The sequence below is a fragment of the Oncorhynchus nerka genome, linkage group LG27 (genome assembly GCF_034236695.1).
Source record: "Oncorhynchus nerka isolate Pitt River linkage group LG27, Oner_Uvic_2.0, whole genome shotgun sequence".
In the NCBI taxonomy this organism is placed as follows: Eukaryota; Metazoa; Chordata; class Actinopteri; order Salmoniformes; family Salmonidae; genus Oncorhynchus; species Oncorhynchus nerka.
In genome coordinates, this window is record NC_088422.1 from 75,144,176 (window position 1) to 75,159,425 (window position 15,250).

General features: G+C 43.1%; 1 protein-coding gene across 1 annotated transcript in view; it reads left to right on the plus strand.

Annotated features, from left to right (window-relative positions):
• The first annotated feature begins 2,716 nt into the window (after positions 1-2,716).
• The window catches only part of LOC115112415 (myosin-binding protein C, cardiac-type-like), a 39,197-nt gene continuing 26,663 nt past the window's right edge, over positions 2,717-15,250 (plus strand). The window contains exons 1-8 of the mRNA XM_065011996.1: positions 2,717-2,895; positions 7,759-8,091; positions 9,882-10,049; positions 10,351-10,428; positions 10,608-10,756; positions 12,348-12,465; positions 12,655-12,703; positions 14,650-14,709. Coding sequence (XP_064868068.1) covers positions 2,871-2,895; positions 7,759-8,091; positions 9,882-10,049; positions 10,351-10,428; positions 10,608-10,756; positions 12,348-12,465; positions 12,655-12,703; positions 14,650-14,709 — 980 coding nt within the window. The 5' untranslated portion in view covers positions 2,717-2,870. The remainder of the gene's footprint in view (positions 2,896-7,758; positions 8,092-9,881; positions 10,050-10,350; positions 10,429-10,607; positions 10,757-12,347; positions 12,466-12,654; positions 12,704-14,649; positions 14,710-15,250) is intronic.

A 15,250-nucleotide genomic window follows, 5' to 3' on the forward strand; every position in this document is an offset into this window, starting at 1 on the left:
AATGGGCCAAAATTCCCCTAACTTATTGTGGAAAGCTGGTGGAAGGCTACTTGAAATGTTTGACCCCAGTTAAACAATTTAAAGGCAATGCTACCAAATGCTAATTGAGTGTATGTAAACTTCTGACCCACTGGGAATGTGGGAAATAAAAGCTAAAATGAAATAAATAAAAGCTGAAATAAATAATTCTCTCTACTATTATTCTGACATTTCACATTCTTAAAATAAAGTGGTGATCCTAACTGACCTAAGACAGGGAATATTTACTCTGATCAAATGTCAGGAATAGGGAAAAACTGGGTTTAAGTGTATTTGGCTAAGGTGTATGTAAACTTCCGACTTCAACTGTATACAGTACCAGTCAAAACTTTGGAAACCCCTACTCATTCAAGGGTTTTTCTTTATTTTTTACTATTTCCTACATTGTAGAAACTATGAATTAACACATATGGAATCATTTAGTAACCCCAAAAAATCTAAATATATTTTAGATTTTTCAAAGTCGCCACCCTTTCCCTTGATGGCGGCTTTGCACACTCTTGGCATTCTCTCAACCATCTTCACCTAGAATTATTTTCCTAAAGTCTTGAACGAGTTCCCACATATGCTGAGCACTTGTTGACTGCTTTTCCATCACTCTGCGGTCCAACTCATCCCAAACCATCTCAATTGGGTCGAGGTCCGGTGATTAAGGAGGCCAGGTCATCCGATGCAGCACTCCATCAATCTCCTTCTTGGTCAAATATCCCTTACACAGCCTGGTGTGTTTTGGGCCATTGTCCTGTTGGAAAATAAATGATAGTCCCACTAAGCGCAAACCAGGTGGGATGGCGTATCACTGAAGGGTGCTGTGGTAGCCATGCTGGTTAAGTGTGCCTTGAATTCTAAATAAATCACTGACAGTGTCACCAGCAAAGCACCCCCACACCATCACACCTCCTCCTCCATGCTTCACGTTGGGAACCACACATGCGGAGATCATCCGGTTGGAACCAAAAATCTCAAATTTGGACTTCCACTGGTCTAATGTCTTTTGCTTGTCTTTCTTAGGCACAAGCAAGTTTCTTCTTTTAATTGGTGTCCTTAAATAGTGGTTTCTTTGCAGCAATTCGACCATGAAGGCCTGATTCACGTAGTCTCCTCTGAACAGTTGATTTTGAGATGTGTCTATTACTTGAACTCTGTGAAGCATTTATTTGGGCTGTAATGTGAGCTGCAGTTAACTCTAATGAACTTATCCTCTGCAGCAGAGGTAACTCTGGATCTTCCTTTCCTGCGGCAGTCCTCATGAGTTTCATCATAGCGCTTGATGGTTTTTGTGACTGCACTTGAAGAAACTTTCAAAGATCTTGATATTTTCCGAATTGACTGACCTTCATGTCTTAAAGTAATGATGGACTGTCATTTCTCTTTGCTTATTTGAGCTGTTCTTGCCATAATATGGACTCGGTCTTTTACCAAATAGGGCTATCATCTGTATAACACCCCTACCTTGTCACAACACAACTAATTGGCTCAAACACATTAAGAAGGAAAGAAATTACACTATTTAACTTTTAATTGAAATACATTCCAGGTGACTACCTCATGAAGCTGGTTGAGAGAATGCCAAGAGTGTGCAAAGCTGCCGTCAAGGCAAAGGGTGGCTACTTTGAAGACCCTCAAATGTAAAACATATTTCTATTTGTTTAACACTTTTTGGTTACTACTGTTATTTCATAGTTTTGATGTCTTCACTATTATTCTACAATGTAGAACATAGTAAAATTAAAGAAAAATCCTGGAAAAAGTATGTGTGTCCAAAATTTTGACTGGTACTGTAGTTTACGGTAATTGCTGGGACACTTGAGAAAACTGGGCAGACACAAGGCCAAGGTAAAACACAAAAAGAAAAGCCCTAAAATGATCAGGACGTCGTGTTCAAGATCAGGGTCAGACATGCCTTATTATACCAAAATAGTTCGCCCGCCTCCAAACTACATAATATTTTACTCCAGTCAGTCTGTCATGTCCTCGCTATGCCACCAAGCCGAGGCTTCAGATGGTAGGCCCCTACTAATAAGATGCTAAGCTCCAGTGTGTCAGGCAACAGTGTATGATTCAACCAGAACAGGATTTATTTAGAGAGGGTAAAGGTCCCACATATATGTGTATTACTTCCTAGGGAAATTAGGTTCTGATGTCAAATTGACTGTCATTTGAAATACTTGTTTTACATGAAAAAGTATTGTTACATTACGAACATAAGGAAAAATATTTAGCTGTTTACAGTGCTGCCTGTTCAGAAAATTAATGTTACATTTACCAGATGGATGATGGAAAGCTGTGCATACGGCCATAGAAGGATTCCTGAAAGTCCTGGAAGTCCTTGTTCACCAGGGGAAAAGCACTCACATTCCTGCCAACAGATAAAATAATTGCTCTAGTCTCCTGTCTGCTGTTTTCTGAAGCGGCTACTACTTTTTACAAGGCCAGGCAGCGGTACAAATCTAGAAAGAGCAGGAGACCTCGCTGGACTCAGGTTCTAAATTTAACCCCCCACCTCCCATTCCCTCCCTCCCTCGCTTTGCCTGTCATGCAGCTCAGGTGTTGGGAGAAGAGATGGTTGAAATATGGTCCGCAGGAGGTCAGAGGGGTCTGGGCGTTGTGTTAATGTGGGGTGGGGGGATAGGGAGGGATGAGGTGCACGTCTATTATCTCATTGCCGGACAGAAAGGGGATTGGGTCTAGACATCATGACAAAAGAGGTTGGGTTAGTGCTGTTGTGAAGGGGGGTTGCTCAGGAGCCCCACTATTAAACGCAAGTGGTGAGCTAGGAAGGAGCCTGTTATTTATTGTTGGTTACTTTCTGGAAGACACATTCAATCAGGATGCCAGAGCCGGTCAAAAAAACAGGTAAGCGTACCCGATCAGATTCCATCTCATTTTACTTCAGCATCACTGTATCTCCAGCTGCTATCTAAAGATGTCGCGGGATTTTTTACCTCCTCTCCCTTTTCCCTCTGTAATAACAAATCCCTCCCAACCTGTGGGACTGGTGGGACTTTTGATCACTGATCATCTCATGTCATAGTTTCTTGTCTTCACAGTTGCATTTCAGAGAGGTTACGTTTGACAGTTGTTGCTGTTACAAGGGGGAACTTTGCCAATGCCTGCCTCTTCAGCTTCATATTAGCTATGCATGTCTTCTGTGCAGTTTTTCTGTCTATTTGATCCATTGAAACTGTAAAGGGAGTGTACAGTGCATTCGGAAAGTATTCAGACCCCTTGACTTTTTCCCATTTTGTTATGTTACAGTCGTATTCTAAAATGGATTAAATTGTTCCCCCCCCCTCATCAATCTTCACACAATACCCCAGAATTACAAAGCAAAAACAGGTTTTTATAAATAATTTTAGATGTATAAAAAATTATCACATTTACGTAAGTGTTCAGACCCTTTACTCAGTACTTTGTTGAAGAACATTTGTCAGCGATTAGATCCTCCAGTCTTCTTGGGTATGACGTTACAAGCTTCGCACACCTGTATTTCGGGAGTTTCTCCCATTCTTCTCTGTAGATCCTCTCAAGCCCTGTCAGGTTGAATGGGGAGAGTCACTGCACAGAAATTTTCAGGTCTCTCCAGAGATGTTAGATTGGATTCAAGACCGGGCACTGGCTGGGCCACTCAAGGACCTTCCAGACACTTCTCTTGAAGCCACTCCTGTGTTGTCTTGGCTGTGTACTTGGGGTTGTTTTCCTGTTAGAAGGTGAACCTTCGCCCCAGTCGGAGGTTGTGAGTGCTCTGGAGCAGATTTTCATCAAGGATCTCACTGTACTTTGCTCCATTCATCTTTCCCTCGATCCTGACTAGTCTCCCAGGTATGATCTGTTTCACCGTTTAGAAATGATAGCACTTTATGTATCTAGTCCACCCATTTGAAGGTGTCATATTTGGACCAATTCACTTGATTACAAATAATAATGAATGAATCGTGACTATTGATGAGTGAGAAAGTTACAGAGGAATAAATATCATACCCCCCTCCCCAACAAAATGGTGAGAGGTTAGCATGTTTTTGGGTCATGACCTTTGTGAATCTGTAACTTTCTCACTCATCATTATTCACGATTAATTCATTATTCTCTATAAACATGGTAGCATCCACATTAATGTAGAAACATATTTGATTCTTATTTACAATAAAAGTGACTTCAAAATGAAACAATATATTATTTATCATTCATTGCTATTGGGCACAACATAACCAAAACCAACTGCAAATGCATCCAATAAGTTCATACAGTCACAAGCTTGATGTAGTCATTGCATGCTATGAATATGGGAACAAATACGAAACTTTTGACAAAATGTTAAACATTGTAAGTGAATTTGTTCAAATGCTTATGACACCTTCAAATGGAGGGACTAGATACATAAAGTGCATTGATTTCTAAACAGGAAAACAGATATGTATGAAAATACCCACAAATAAAAGGTGACTTTCTGTACTGTCGCCTCATATAAAACATTTGATCTCAAAGTTTTAGCTTCACTGTCCAAATAAATACATAGGGGAGTGTATGTAAGCCTAAGTTCTAAATTCAAAGTGCATCATTTCATGCACCACTGAGTTCATGTGTAAACATCACTCATCATGTGCAGATGATCCAGAAATGCCTCACAGGATTCTAACCAGACAAATGACTTTCCAGTTTTTTGGGTCAGACGGAAAACATTGCCATTCACTGTGGAAAGAGCAACTCAACAGATCAGATGACAATGCAGCCTCCTCCCAGTATCAGTTACTCAGATACAATATGTCTGCTAAGACATCTAGCGTTCAAGATCTCCCAAAGTACAACAGTCATGGGCTGTTTGAGTAATTCAGCATTAACATCAAGACCCTGTTATCAACAGATAATTATTCTGTAAATCTGTTTTTTGTTGAAGTGTCTTTTAAATGTAGAATGAGTCTCTCTACTGATACAAAGATGCTTTGCACTGCATCTGAAAAGGGGTTTTGAATTCCCCAACTGATGAAGAAATAGTTTGTGGTGAACTATTTGGACTGAAATAAAACAAGAACTAGAAGATACAGGTGAACTATATAAGTTAATTGGGTAAACACTTCCTGGTCCTAATGCTAGCTAACTGCTTTGCTTGCTTGTTATTTTTTCCTTTTCTTTTTACAATAACGATTGTTAGTTCAAAATATGGTTCAACCCTCATATTATATATTTTTTCTCATTTACTTTACTTTATATGGATGAATTTGAGTGAAATGTAATATAAATAGTCCCAATAAATACACAGTTGAGGTTAAGGAGGAGATACCAGTCATCAATAGCCTGAAAGGGGAGCACACTTGGAAGCCCAGAACAGGCGTAACATTCTTTTTATGCTCCCTGCGCAACTAAAATAGTGTCTCACTAATCCCTCTACTGTGCTACCTGTGCCCCTGTCACTGGGGTTGCCTGCTGAGTGCATTTATTAGTGGGGCACAAATGCATTCTATATTTAAACCCATAGGGTCGTCTTGCTCCATGTGGAGGTCATTTAATTTGTGATGTAATGAGCTGATTGGAAACCATTCCCTGGTTAGAGGGTAATAAAACACCTGATACGACTCACAGAGAGGAGAAATGTATTAGACAATAAAAACCTCTCATTAACAACACATTGGAGAGCTCTGATATCATCCCACTGCAATGCAGATGATGGCAATGATAAGATCAGCCTTTTCAGCATTTATCAATTTCACTTGATTAATTCAACTGAATTTAAAATAGGGGTACAATTAAGGTTACTGTATATACAGTGCATTCGGAAAGTATTCAGACCCCTTGACTTTTCCCACATGTTGTTACATTACAGCCTTATTGTAAAATGGATTAAAACATGTTTTTTTGCCCCTCATCAATCTACACACAATATCCCACAATGACAATGCAAAAACAGGTATTTTGAATTTTTTGTAAATTTAGAAACATTTTAAACCGGAAATATCACATTTTCATAAGTGTTCAGATCCTTTACTCAGTATTTTGTTGAAGCACCGTGGCAGTGATTACAGCCTTGAGTCTTATTGGGTATGATGCTACAAGCTGGTATTTGGGGAGTTACTTCCATTCTTCTCTGCAGATCCTCTCAAGCTCTGTCAGATTGGATGATTGGAACGTCACTTTGATTGGAACGTCACTGCACAGCTATTTTCAGGTCTCTCCAGACATGTTCGATCGGGTTCAAGTCTGAGCTCTGGCTGAGCCACTCCTACATTTTCTTGGCTGTGTGCTTAGGGTTGTTTTCCTGTTAGAGGGTTAATCTTTGCCCCAGTCGGAGGTCCTGAGTGCTCTGGACCAGGTTTTCATCAAGGATCTCTCTGTACTTTACTTCGTTCATCTGTCACTCGATCCTGACTAGTCTAGGAGACTAGGAGTCCCTGCTGCTGAAAAACATCCCCACAGCATGATGCTGCCACCCCCATGCTTCACCGTAGGGATGGTGCCAGGTTTCTTTCAGAAGTGATCGTTAGCATTCAGGCCAAAGAGTTCAATCTTGGTTTCATCAGACCAGATAATCTTGTTTCTCATGGTCTAAGAGTCCTTTAGGTGCCTTTTGGCAAACTCCAAACGGGTTGTCATGTGCCTTTTACTGAGGAATACCTTCCATCTGGCCACTCGTATATTTTTTAATTTACCTTTATTTAACTAGGCAAGTCAGTTAAGAACAAATTCTTATTTTCAATGACGGGTTAACTGCCTGTTCAGGGGCAGAATGACAGGTTTGTACCTTGTCAGCTCGGGGGTTTGAACTTGCAACCTTCCGGTTACTAGTCCAACACTAGGCTACCCTGCCACCCCTGAATATAAAGGCCTGATTAGTGGATTGCTGCAGAGATGGTTGTCCTTCTGGAATGTTCTTCCATTTCCACAGAGGAACTCTGGAGCTCTGTCAGAGTGAACATCGGGTTCTTGGCCACCTCCCTGACCAAGGCCCTTCTCCCCCAATTGCTCAGTTTGGACAGGCGGCCAGCTCTAGGAAGAGTCTTGGGGGTTCCAAACTTCTTCCATTAAAGAATGATAGAGGCCACTGTGTTCTTGGGGACCTTTAATGCTGCAGAAATGCTTTGGTACCCTACCCCAGATCTGTGCCTTGACACAATCCTGTCTCGGAGCTCTACAGACAATTCCTTCGACCTCGTGGCTTGGTTTTTGCTCTGACATGTGCGGTCAACTGTGGGACCTTATATAGACAGGTGTGTGCCTTTCCAAACAATGTCCAATCAGTTAAATTTGCCACAGGTTGACTCCAATCACGTTGTAGAAACATCTCAAGGATGCTCAATGGAAACAGGATGCACCTGAGCTCAATTTCAAGTCTCATAGCAAAGGGTCTGAATCCTTACGTAAATAAGGTATTCCAGTTATTTATTTTTTATAAATTTGCAAACATTTCGAAAAACCTGTTTTTGCTTTGTCATTATGGGGTATTGTGTGTAGATTAATGAGGGAAACAATTTCTTGAATCCATTTTAGAATACGGCTGTAACGTAACAAAATATGGGAAAAGGAAAGGGGTCTGAATACCTTCGGAATGCACTGTATAACTGTATTTGTAATTTTTCTGAAGTGCTAACATTTTGATAATAGAACTACTATCGTGTATCATCATAGTGCACCTCAAAGATTTTACATCACAATTTACTGCAAAAATCCATGACAAACTGGGCATCTTAAAGGGAATAATTTCATTCTAACCCATCCTTCCCTCTCCAGTCTCAGCATTTGCCAAGAAACCAAAGACTCAGGTGGCAGAGGAAGGGGCAACAGTAGTTTTTGAGACAGAGACAGAGAAGCCTGATGCGAAGGTGAGATGGCAGTGCAACACAAAGGACCTTGTCTCTGACGACAAGTTTGTGATCAAGGCAGATGGAAACAAGCACTCACTTACCATCCAAGCAGTCACCAAGGAGGACGGCACTGCCTATGCAGTGATTGCCGGAGGGTCAAAAGTCAAGTTTGACCTAAAGGTGAAGGAGAAAGAAGTCATGGAGGAAGTCAAATTGGAATTGAAGGAGAAAGTGAAGGAGGAAGTGAAGGAAAAGAAAGGTGGGAGTCTATGAGGCTGTAGACCTGTGTCCAGAGCCATACTCACCTATGAGCCCAGTGTGAGGAGCACCGAGCACAGAGGCCACCAGACACCATAAACATGTTTGTTGATCACTGAGCACTGTTTGTTGCACTGCTGCTTGTTATCACCTCAATCACAGTCTGTTGTAGACAGTCATTCAGTATGTTTAATTTCATCAAGCACAGAGCACAGTGTGTACTGTAACATTACCTACATAGTTGACCACACAGCAACATGTACCCTTTCAGCCTGGCAGTAGGAGCTGTGTGTGGTTTGATAAGATGGAAACATGTCTGGGGTCAGAGAGAAACAGTGGCTGTGGAGAGCTCAGACTTGGAGCAGCTCCAGCCTGTCCAGGGCTGCTGTGATTCACATCAAACCCTCACTGATGACCTTCACCCTGGCCTGACACAAACAGATTGTTTCCTCATGAGTAACCACAGCAGCAAGTGCTCAGGATAAATAGTCACAAGAGGCATCTGACAGGAGATAACACAGTGCACATGGAAACTTGATCCGTTCAAAGTTGATAAATGGAAATATTTGCAAGATAAGCGTAGACAAATGTGTTAAATAGGGACCTTGTAGCAGTGGTAAGGGCAGAACTGTTGCAAGAGGCAGGCAGGTTCAGGTGCAGAAGTTGTGCTTTTATTCATGTCAATGGTGATCCAGACATTCATTTGACAATATTGACAAAGTAATCAAAAATAGACATTTCCAAACTTCTAATAACACTTATAATGAAAAAGAAAATACCTAGAGGCAGGAAAATCTGTCTACTCCAGACTCAGGTTGGGGTATAACAGGCTCACATCAGCCTCCTAAAAATGACCGAAACAGGCGATTATATTTTTATAGCTCCCCCCTGGGACATACCTCTGTCAAAATGACAGTTAACAATAACTGGTAATGTAAAATGCATATTCATTCCAAAATCCTTCATTACCCTTCAATGTGGAATAATAGTCTAAAGCAGACATAATAATCATCAGAACTTATTTAATTCACAATTCACAGTCGAGTCATTCATAATACTGGCGTCCTCACGGGAAGGCCACCTACAACTATTAGAAAGCACCCGCGCACGAATACATTACAGATAGGCCCACTCAGAGCCATCTAGCAAAAGATTGTCTATTATATTTACAAGATCGTCTATTTACCGCTCCAACAATGGAAATACACGTCCTTTAAAGATGGAAGGCAGGCAGGAAGAGGTGAGATCAGGTGGGACCATTCCAGCTAATGAGAGGGAAGATAGGCCTATGGAAACAAAGCACTCTCAAATGCTAAGACATTTTATGAGTTAAGAGAGAGCATGCGCATAGGCTAAGTTTCACCACAAAATGTAACCCCTTGAGCATCCCATTGGTTCCTGCATGATGCCCCTCCTCGATCATCTCATTAGTTCCTGCATTAACACCCCCCCCCCCCCCCCAAAGCATGCCATCTTCCTGCTTGTGTGACACTTTTGATATTGTGGATTTCCCCGGATTGTCTATGCAATTAAAATGTGGGTCAAAAGGGAATTAAAGTATTATCTGAGTTTTTCTTTGGTCCACCACCAACATTCAGCCAACTCGTCACAACTGTGGGAAGCATTGGAGTCAACATGGGCCTTGGGGGGTGTGCAACTCAATATTAGGAAGGTGTTCCTAACGTTTCGTAGACTCAGTGTATATGGCCTACAGTCGAAGGTACACTTAGTCTACTAACCAGAGAAACATTCAGTTCTACGAGTCTCCCATTGTTAACTCTTTGTTACCAGAGGAAGCCCAGGGTGGGGACCCAGCAGCTTCAGATCCAGCTGCTACAGACACTGTAGCTCCAGCGGAGGCCCCAACCCCAGCAGAGACCCCTGCAGCAGCGGACACTACACCAGCAGCACCTCAGCCAGGTGCCAATATACAGGCACATGACACTCCAGGATTTGATGGTTAGACCAATGTTTACAGATTGTTCCACCGATCCTTTGAGCTACTGGATACACGCTTGTGGTGATGTTGTAGGGTCACAATGCATGGAAATGGATACATCGTAACATGCTTCAATGAAAAACTTGTGCACTGCGCTTGCCAGTATCACAATTTAGCTTTGTATCAGCCTCACAACCTTCCACAGAGCTTCTGTGAAGAAAAAAACACAAAAAACAGATGGTTTAACAATCCTCGGTAGTTTACTTGCTCCCAGTTTCTCCCTAGCTCTGTCCTGCTTAACATTTCCTGTTCCTTTCCCAGAAAGTCAAGCTCCTGACATGAAGACAGACCTCACTGGCCTGTTTACAGAGAAACCCCAGAGTGGGGAGGTCACTGTGGGTGAGTGACACCATTACATTTTAGTCATTTAGCAGACACTCTCCTCCAGAGCGACTTAGTTAGACACCAGACATGGTAACATTAGGGAACAGTACCCCAGAGATCATAACCATTCATGCAAGCTATTCATAAAGATGCTATAGGCATGTCAAAGCATGTTTCTCTACTGTTCTGTCCAGGTGAGAACATCAATTTTGTGGCTAAAGTGAATGCTGCTTCACTGCTGAAGAAGCCCACCATCAAGTGGTTTAAGGGGAAGTGGATGGACCTGGCTAGCAAGTCTGGAAAGAACCTGCAGCTCAAGGAGCTTTATGATCGTAACTCTAAGGTTAGACTTTTTCCCCATCCATGGGCATGTTACATACTGTTGTCACCAATGTACAGTTCCGAACATCATGATAGGTTGGACACTGCAATGAGCTGTTAAAAGTTGTTCAGGAAAGTAATTTACATTTACATTTAAGTCATTTAGCAGACGCTCTTATCCAGAGCGACTTACAAATTGGTGCATTCACCTTATGACATCCAGTGGAACAGCCACTTTACAATAGTGCATCTAAATCTTTTAAGGGGGGTGAGAAGGATTACTTTATCCTATCCTAGGTATTCCTTAAAGAGGTGGGGTTTCAGGTGTCTCCGGAAGGTGGTGATTGACTCCGCTGTCCTGGCGTCGTGAGGGAGTTTGTTCCACCATTGGGGGGCCAGAGCAGCGAACAGTTTTGACTGGGCTGAGCGGGAACTGTACTTCCTCAGTGGTAGGGAGGCGAGCAGGCCAGAGGTGGATGAACGCAGTGCCCTTGTTTGGGTGTAGGGCCTGATCAGAGCCTGGAGGTACTGAGGTGCCGTTCCCCTCACAGCTCCGTAGGCAAGCACCATGGTCTTGTAGCGGATGCGAGCTTCAACCGGAAGCCAGTGGAGAGAGCGGAGGAGCGGGGTGACGTGAGAGAACTTGGGAAGGTTGAACACCAGACGGGCTGCGGCGTTCTGGATGAGTTGTAGGGGTTTAATGGCACAGGCAGGGAGCCCAGCCAACAGCGAGTTGCAGTAATCCAGACGGGAGATGACAAGTGCCTGGATTAGGACCTGCGCCGCTTCCTGTGTGAGTCAGGGTCGTACTCTGCGGATGTTGTAGAGCATGAACCTACAGGAACGGGCCACCGCCTTGATGTTATTTGAGAACGACAGGGTGTTGTCCAGGATCACGCCAAGGTTCTTAGCGCTCTGGGAGGAGGACACAATGGAGTTGTCAACCGTGATGGCGAGATCATGGAACGGGCAGTCCTTCCCGGGAGGAAGAGCAGCTCCGTCTTGCCGAGGTTCAGCTTGAGGTGGTGATCCGTCATCCACACTGATATGTCTGCCAGACATGCAGAGATGCGATTCGCCACCTGGTCATCAGAAGGGGGAAAGGAGAAGATTAATTGTGTGTCGTCTGCATAGCAATGATAGGAGAGACCATGTGAGGTTATGACAGAGCCAAGTGACTTGGTGTATAGCGAGAATAGGAGAGGGCCTAGAACAGAGCCCTGGGGGACACCAGTGGTGAGAGCACGTGGTGAGGAGACAGATTCTCGCCACGCCACCTGGTAGGAGCGACCTGTCAGGTAGGACGCAATCCAAGTGTGGGCCGCGCCGGAGATGCCCAACTCGGAGAGGGTGGAGAGGAGGATCTGATGGTTCACAGTATCGAAGGCAGCCGATAGGTCTAGAAGGATGAGAGCAGAGGAGAGAGAGTTAGCTTTAGCAGTGCGGAGCGCCTCCGTGATACAGAGAAGAGCAGTCTCAGTTGAATGACTAGTCTTGAAACCTGACTGATTTGGATCAAGAAGTCCTAGAGATCACCTTGCAAAAGACTTCAGAGGTTTTATGGTTTTGGTTGACATTATTATTACCAGGAATTATTTGGCCTTTGATTTCAGGTCTACACCTTTGAGATGCAGATCATTGCAGCCAAGCCCAGCTTCGCTGGAGCTTACAGGTGTGAGGTGTCATCCCGGGACAAGTTTGACAGCTGCAACTTTGACTTAACTGTGCATGGTGGGTGCCCTCGCACACAGTACAATCACTAGGGGCAGATTAACAGAAATTTAAATTGTTCTTATTTTCTCCTTAGTGCCTGCCTTTCCTTGCTAAATCATACAGTAAATATCAGTTATTTTTAAGAGTACCTATGGTATAAAAATCAATGATAGAGAAGAGATAACTGATTATTCTATCATGTTTCAGAGGCCCGGGCTGTGGAAGGGTTTGACATCAGGGCAGCTTTCAGGCGCACGTAAGCTCAAACATTTATTTATTTCTCTGTGTGTGTGTGTGTGTGTGTGTGTGTGTGTGTGTGTGTGTGTGTGTGTGTGTGTGTGTGTGTCACAGGAGGTTCGTGGCACCTTAATTGGGGAGAACGGGCTCAAGGTAATGGCTGGAGTGTAATAAAAAAAATATGAGAAATAAATGGAATGGTATCAAATACATGGTTTGATGCCATTCCATTCTCTCTGATCCAGCCATTATTATGAGCCATCCTCCCCTCAGCAGCCTCTACTGGTGTGTGTGTGCGTGTGCGAAAGTTAAAGGTATATCAAGTTGTTATTTAGCAAGCTGTATCAACAAAACAACACAAATTAACTTTGTACAATGGTATTAACAAAAGCATTTTTCGACAGCCCCAAACGAGCAGACTGTCCATATTGTTGGACGGTTATTTAAATGCTTCTCTTTTTTTTGTATACATTATGTGTCAATACACAATAAGTAAATAGGGTGTAATAGTATCTATACAGTCCTTTGGATATGTGAGAGAAATAACTATCTGGCAATGCCAACTTGTCAGGAGTGGAGCTGCTAGGAAGAGAAGTGTACCATCAGGAAGGTAGTGGCGGAGGGGTGTTTGCTGCAACATTGGTGGTTCATATCCAAACACTGGGGCCTCTGATTACCAAAAAAGACTTCAGGGAAAGCTTTTCAGTCCATCTTTTTCTCTGCTTTCCTTTTTGGCCAAACAGAGCCAGTTTCTGGGAATATGTAACTTCCTCGCTGGAATTTGAGAAGACAGCCTTGGTGTGAAAGTGACAGGGTTTGACCTATAACTCAGAGACCACCCTAGATGTTAAATCCACTGGGTCATCCTTTAGCTTGACAGCTTGAACACTGTCATCGTGTCAACTTTGACAGAACCAGCTTCTGGTCTGGAGGTGAGAGAGTACAATAGGCTGGGTTAACAAGCAGCTTAACAGCACACCAACTTTATATGTCACTCAAACTCTCTCTCTGATCTACCATGGGGTCTTTATCAAAACAGCGGAGCCAGCTGCACAAACAGTGAGCTGACGTAGTGAGTTTTGGTCTTGCCCCTGGTTTGTTGGTATTGAAAGTGCCAGGATGTGTTAAGACACACAGGCTTTTCTGTGGCACTGGTTCTCCAGGGCTGTCGGATGAGAGATATCACTGGAGGAAGTCACCGCCGTGTGTTGTAATTCTACCACATAAACCACCAGGCCCTCGTTTAATCCTGATCGCTTCAGAGATCAGAGGGAGGAGATAAACACTTCCAGCCACATATAAAACGGCTGTCCTCTCCCTGAGATCCCTCATCACATTGATCAGTGTGGAATACAGATTCCATGGGGATTTTGACCAGGTACTGGCATTGACTTTGAGTGGTTTGTTTTTTGTTTGGAAGATTGTTGCTTCTCATGGTTACGCTAGTACAGGGTAAGGATGCCAGAAAAGACAGCCTGTCTGTCTCTATCCATCTATATTATACTATATTTACAGTGCGTCCCAAAGTTCTCTTTGTTTCTTACCCCTTCAAATATCTACCAGCTCCCTGCGTTCCACCTTGAAAAAATGTCAAGGCCCTTTCTGCTACTGTCTAGAATTGTCCCCCATTATGAAATCGGGGAGAGGACTGTGGATTTGGCTCTGTCCGTTCCTTCATACGTTAGTCACACGCGATATCTCAGACAGTACTGGCCTGATTTTAAAAAAAAAACGTGGGTGAATGATACATCTTGCCACAGAGATCCGGCACTTACAAAATTACACTGATTCGTCCAAGGCAGGAGCTATAGTAATGAACTGAACATAATTCGTGGGGACAACATGTTTATTGTTGTTTTCAAGGGTGCTGCTCATCTCTTATGGTGATGATGATAACTACACTGTAAGAATACATTGCTTTGATAGGGTACTGACATTGTGATATTGGTGCTGATATTTCTACAGAAGTATGGATGGAAGCGAGGAAGCAGGAGAGTTGGACTTCAGTGCCTTGTTGAAGAAAAGGTGAGTGTGAATTATCTCTGATTATTTCAGAACAAAAAGTTGAGTAACAACATTATTTTCCAAATCAGTAAGCTTGTTTCTCTTGGGCATGTTATCTCATTGTGTCCATCTCTCTTTGTCACACCCACCCCCCTCCCCCCCTCCGTTTCTTCACTGGATTTCACTATACAGAGAGTAAGTGACTACTACTAGTTTACCCAACAGATTGAATTAATGGACATGATTTCCCAGCTACTTTATCACTAACCTGAATTCAGGTCAGTCTTGCTGCCTACTCACAATGCATCTTGAGTCCTCCTGCTAATCTCATACTGGTCCCAGACTACTTCTGCCTAGCACACTCACACCCCTCATGCCCTGCAGAAGACTGTCACTTCTACCAAACAAGCTAGAACACATAGAGCAGTACACTATTAGAAAAAAAAGGTACCAAAACGGTTCTTTGGCTGTCCCCATAGGAGAACCCTTTTTGGGTCCAGGTAAAACCCTTTTGGATTCCATGTAGAACCCTCTGTGGAAAGGGTTATACATGGAACCCAAA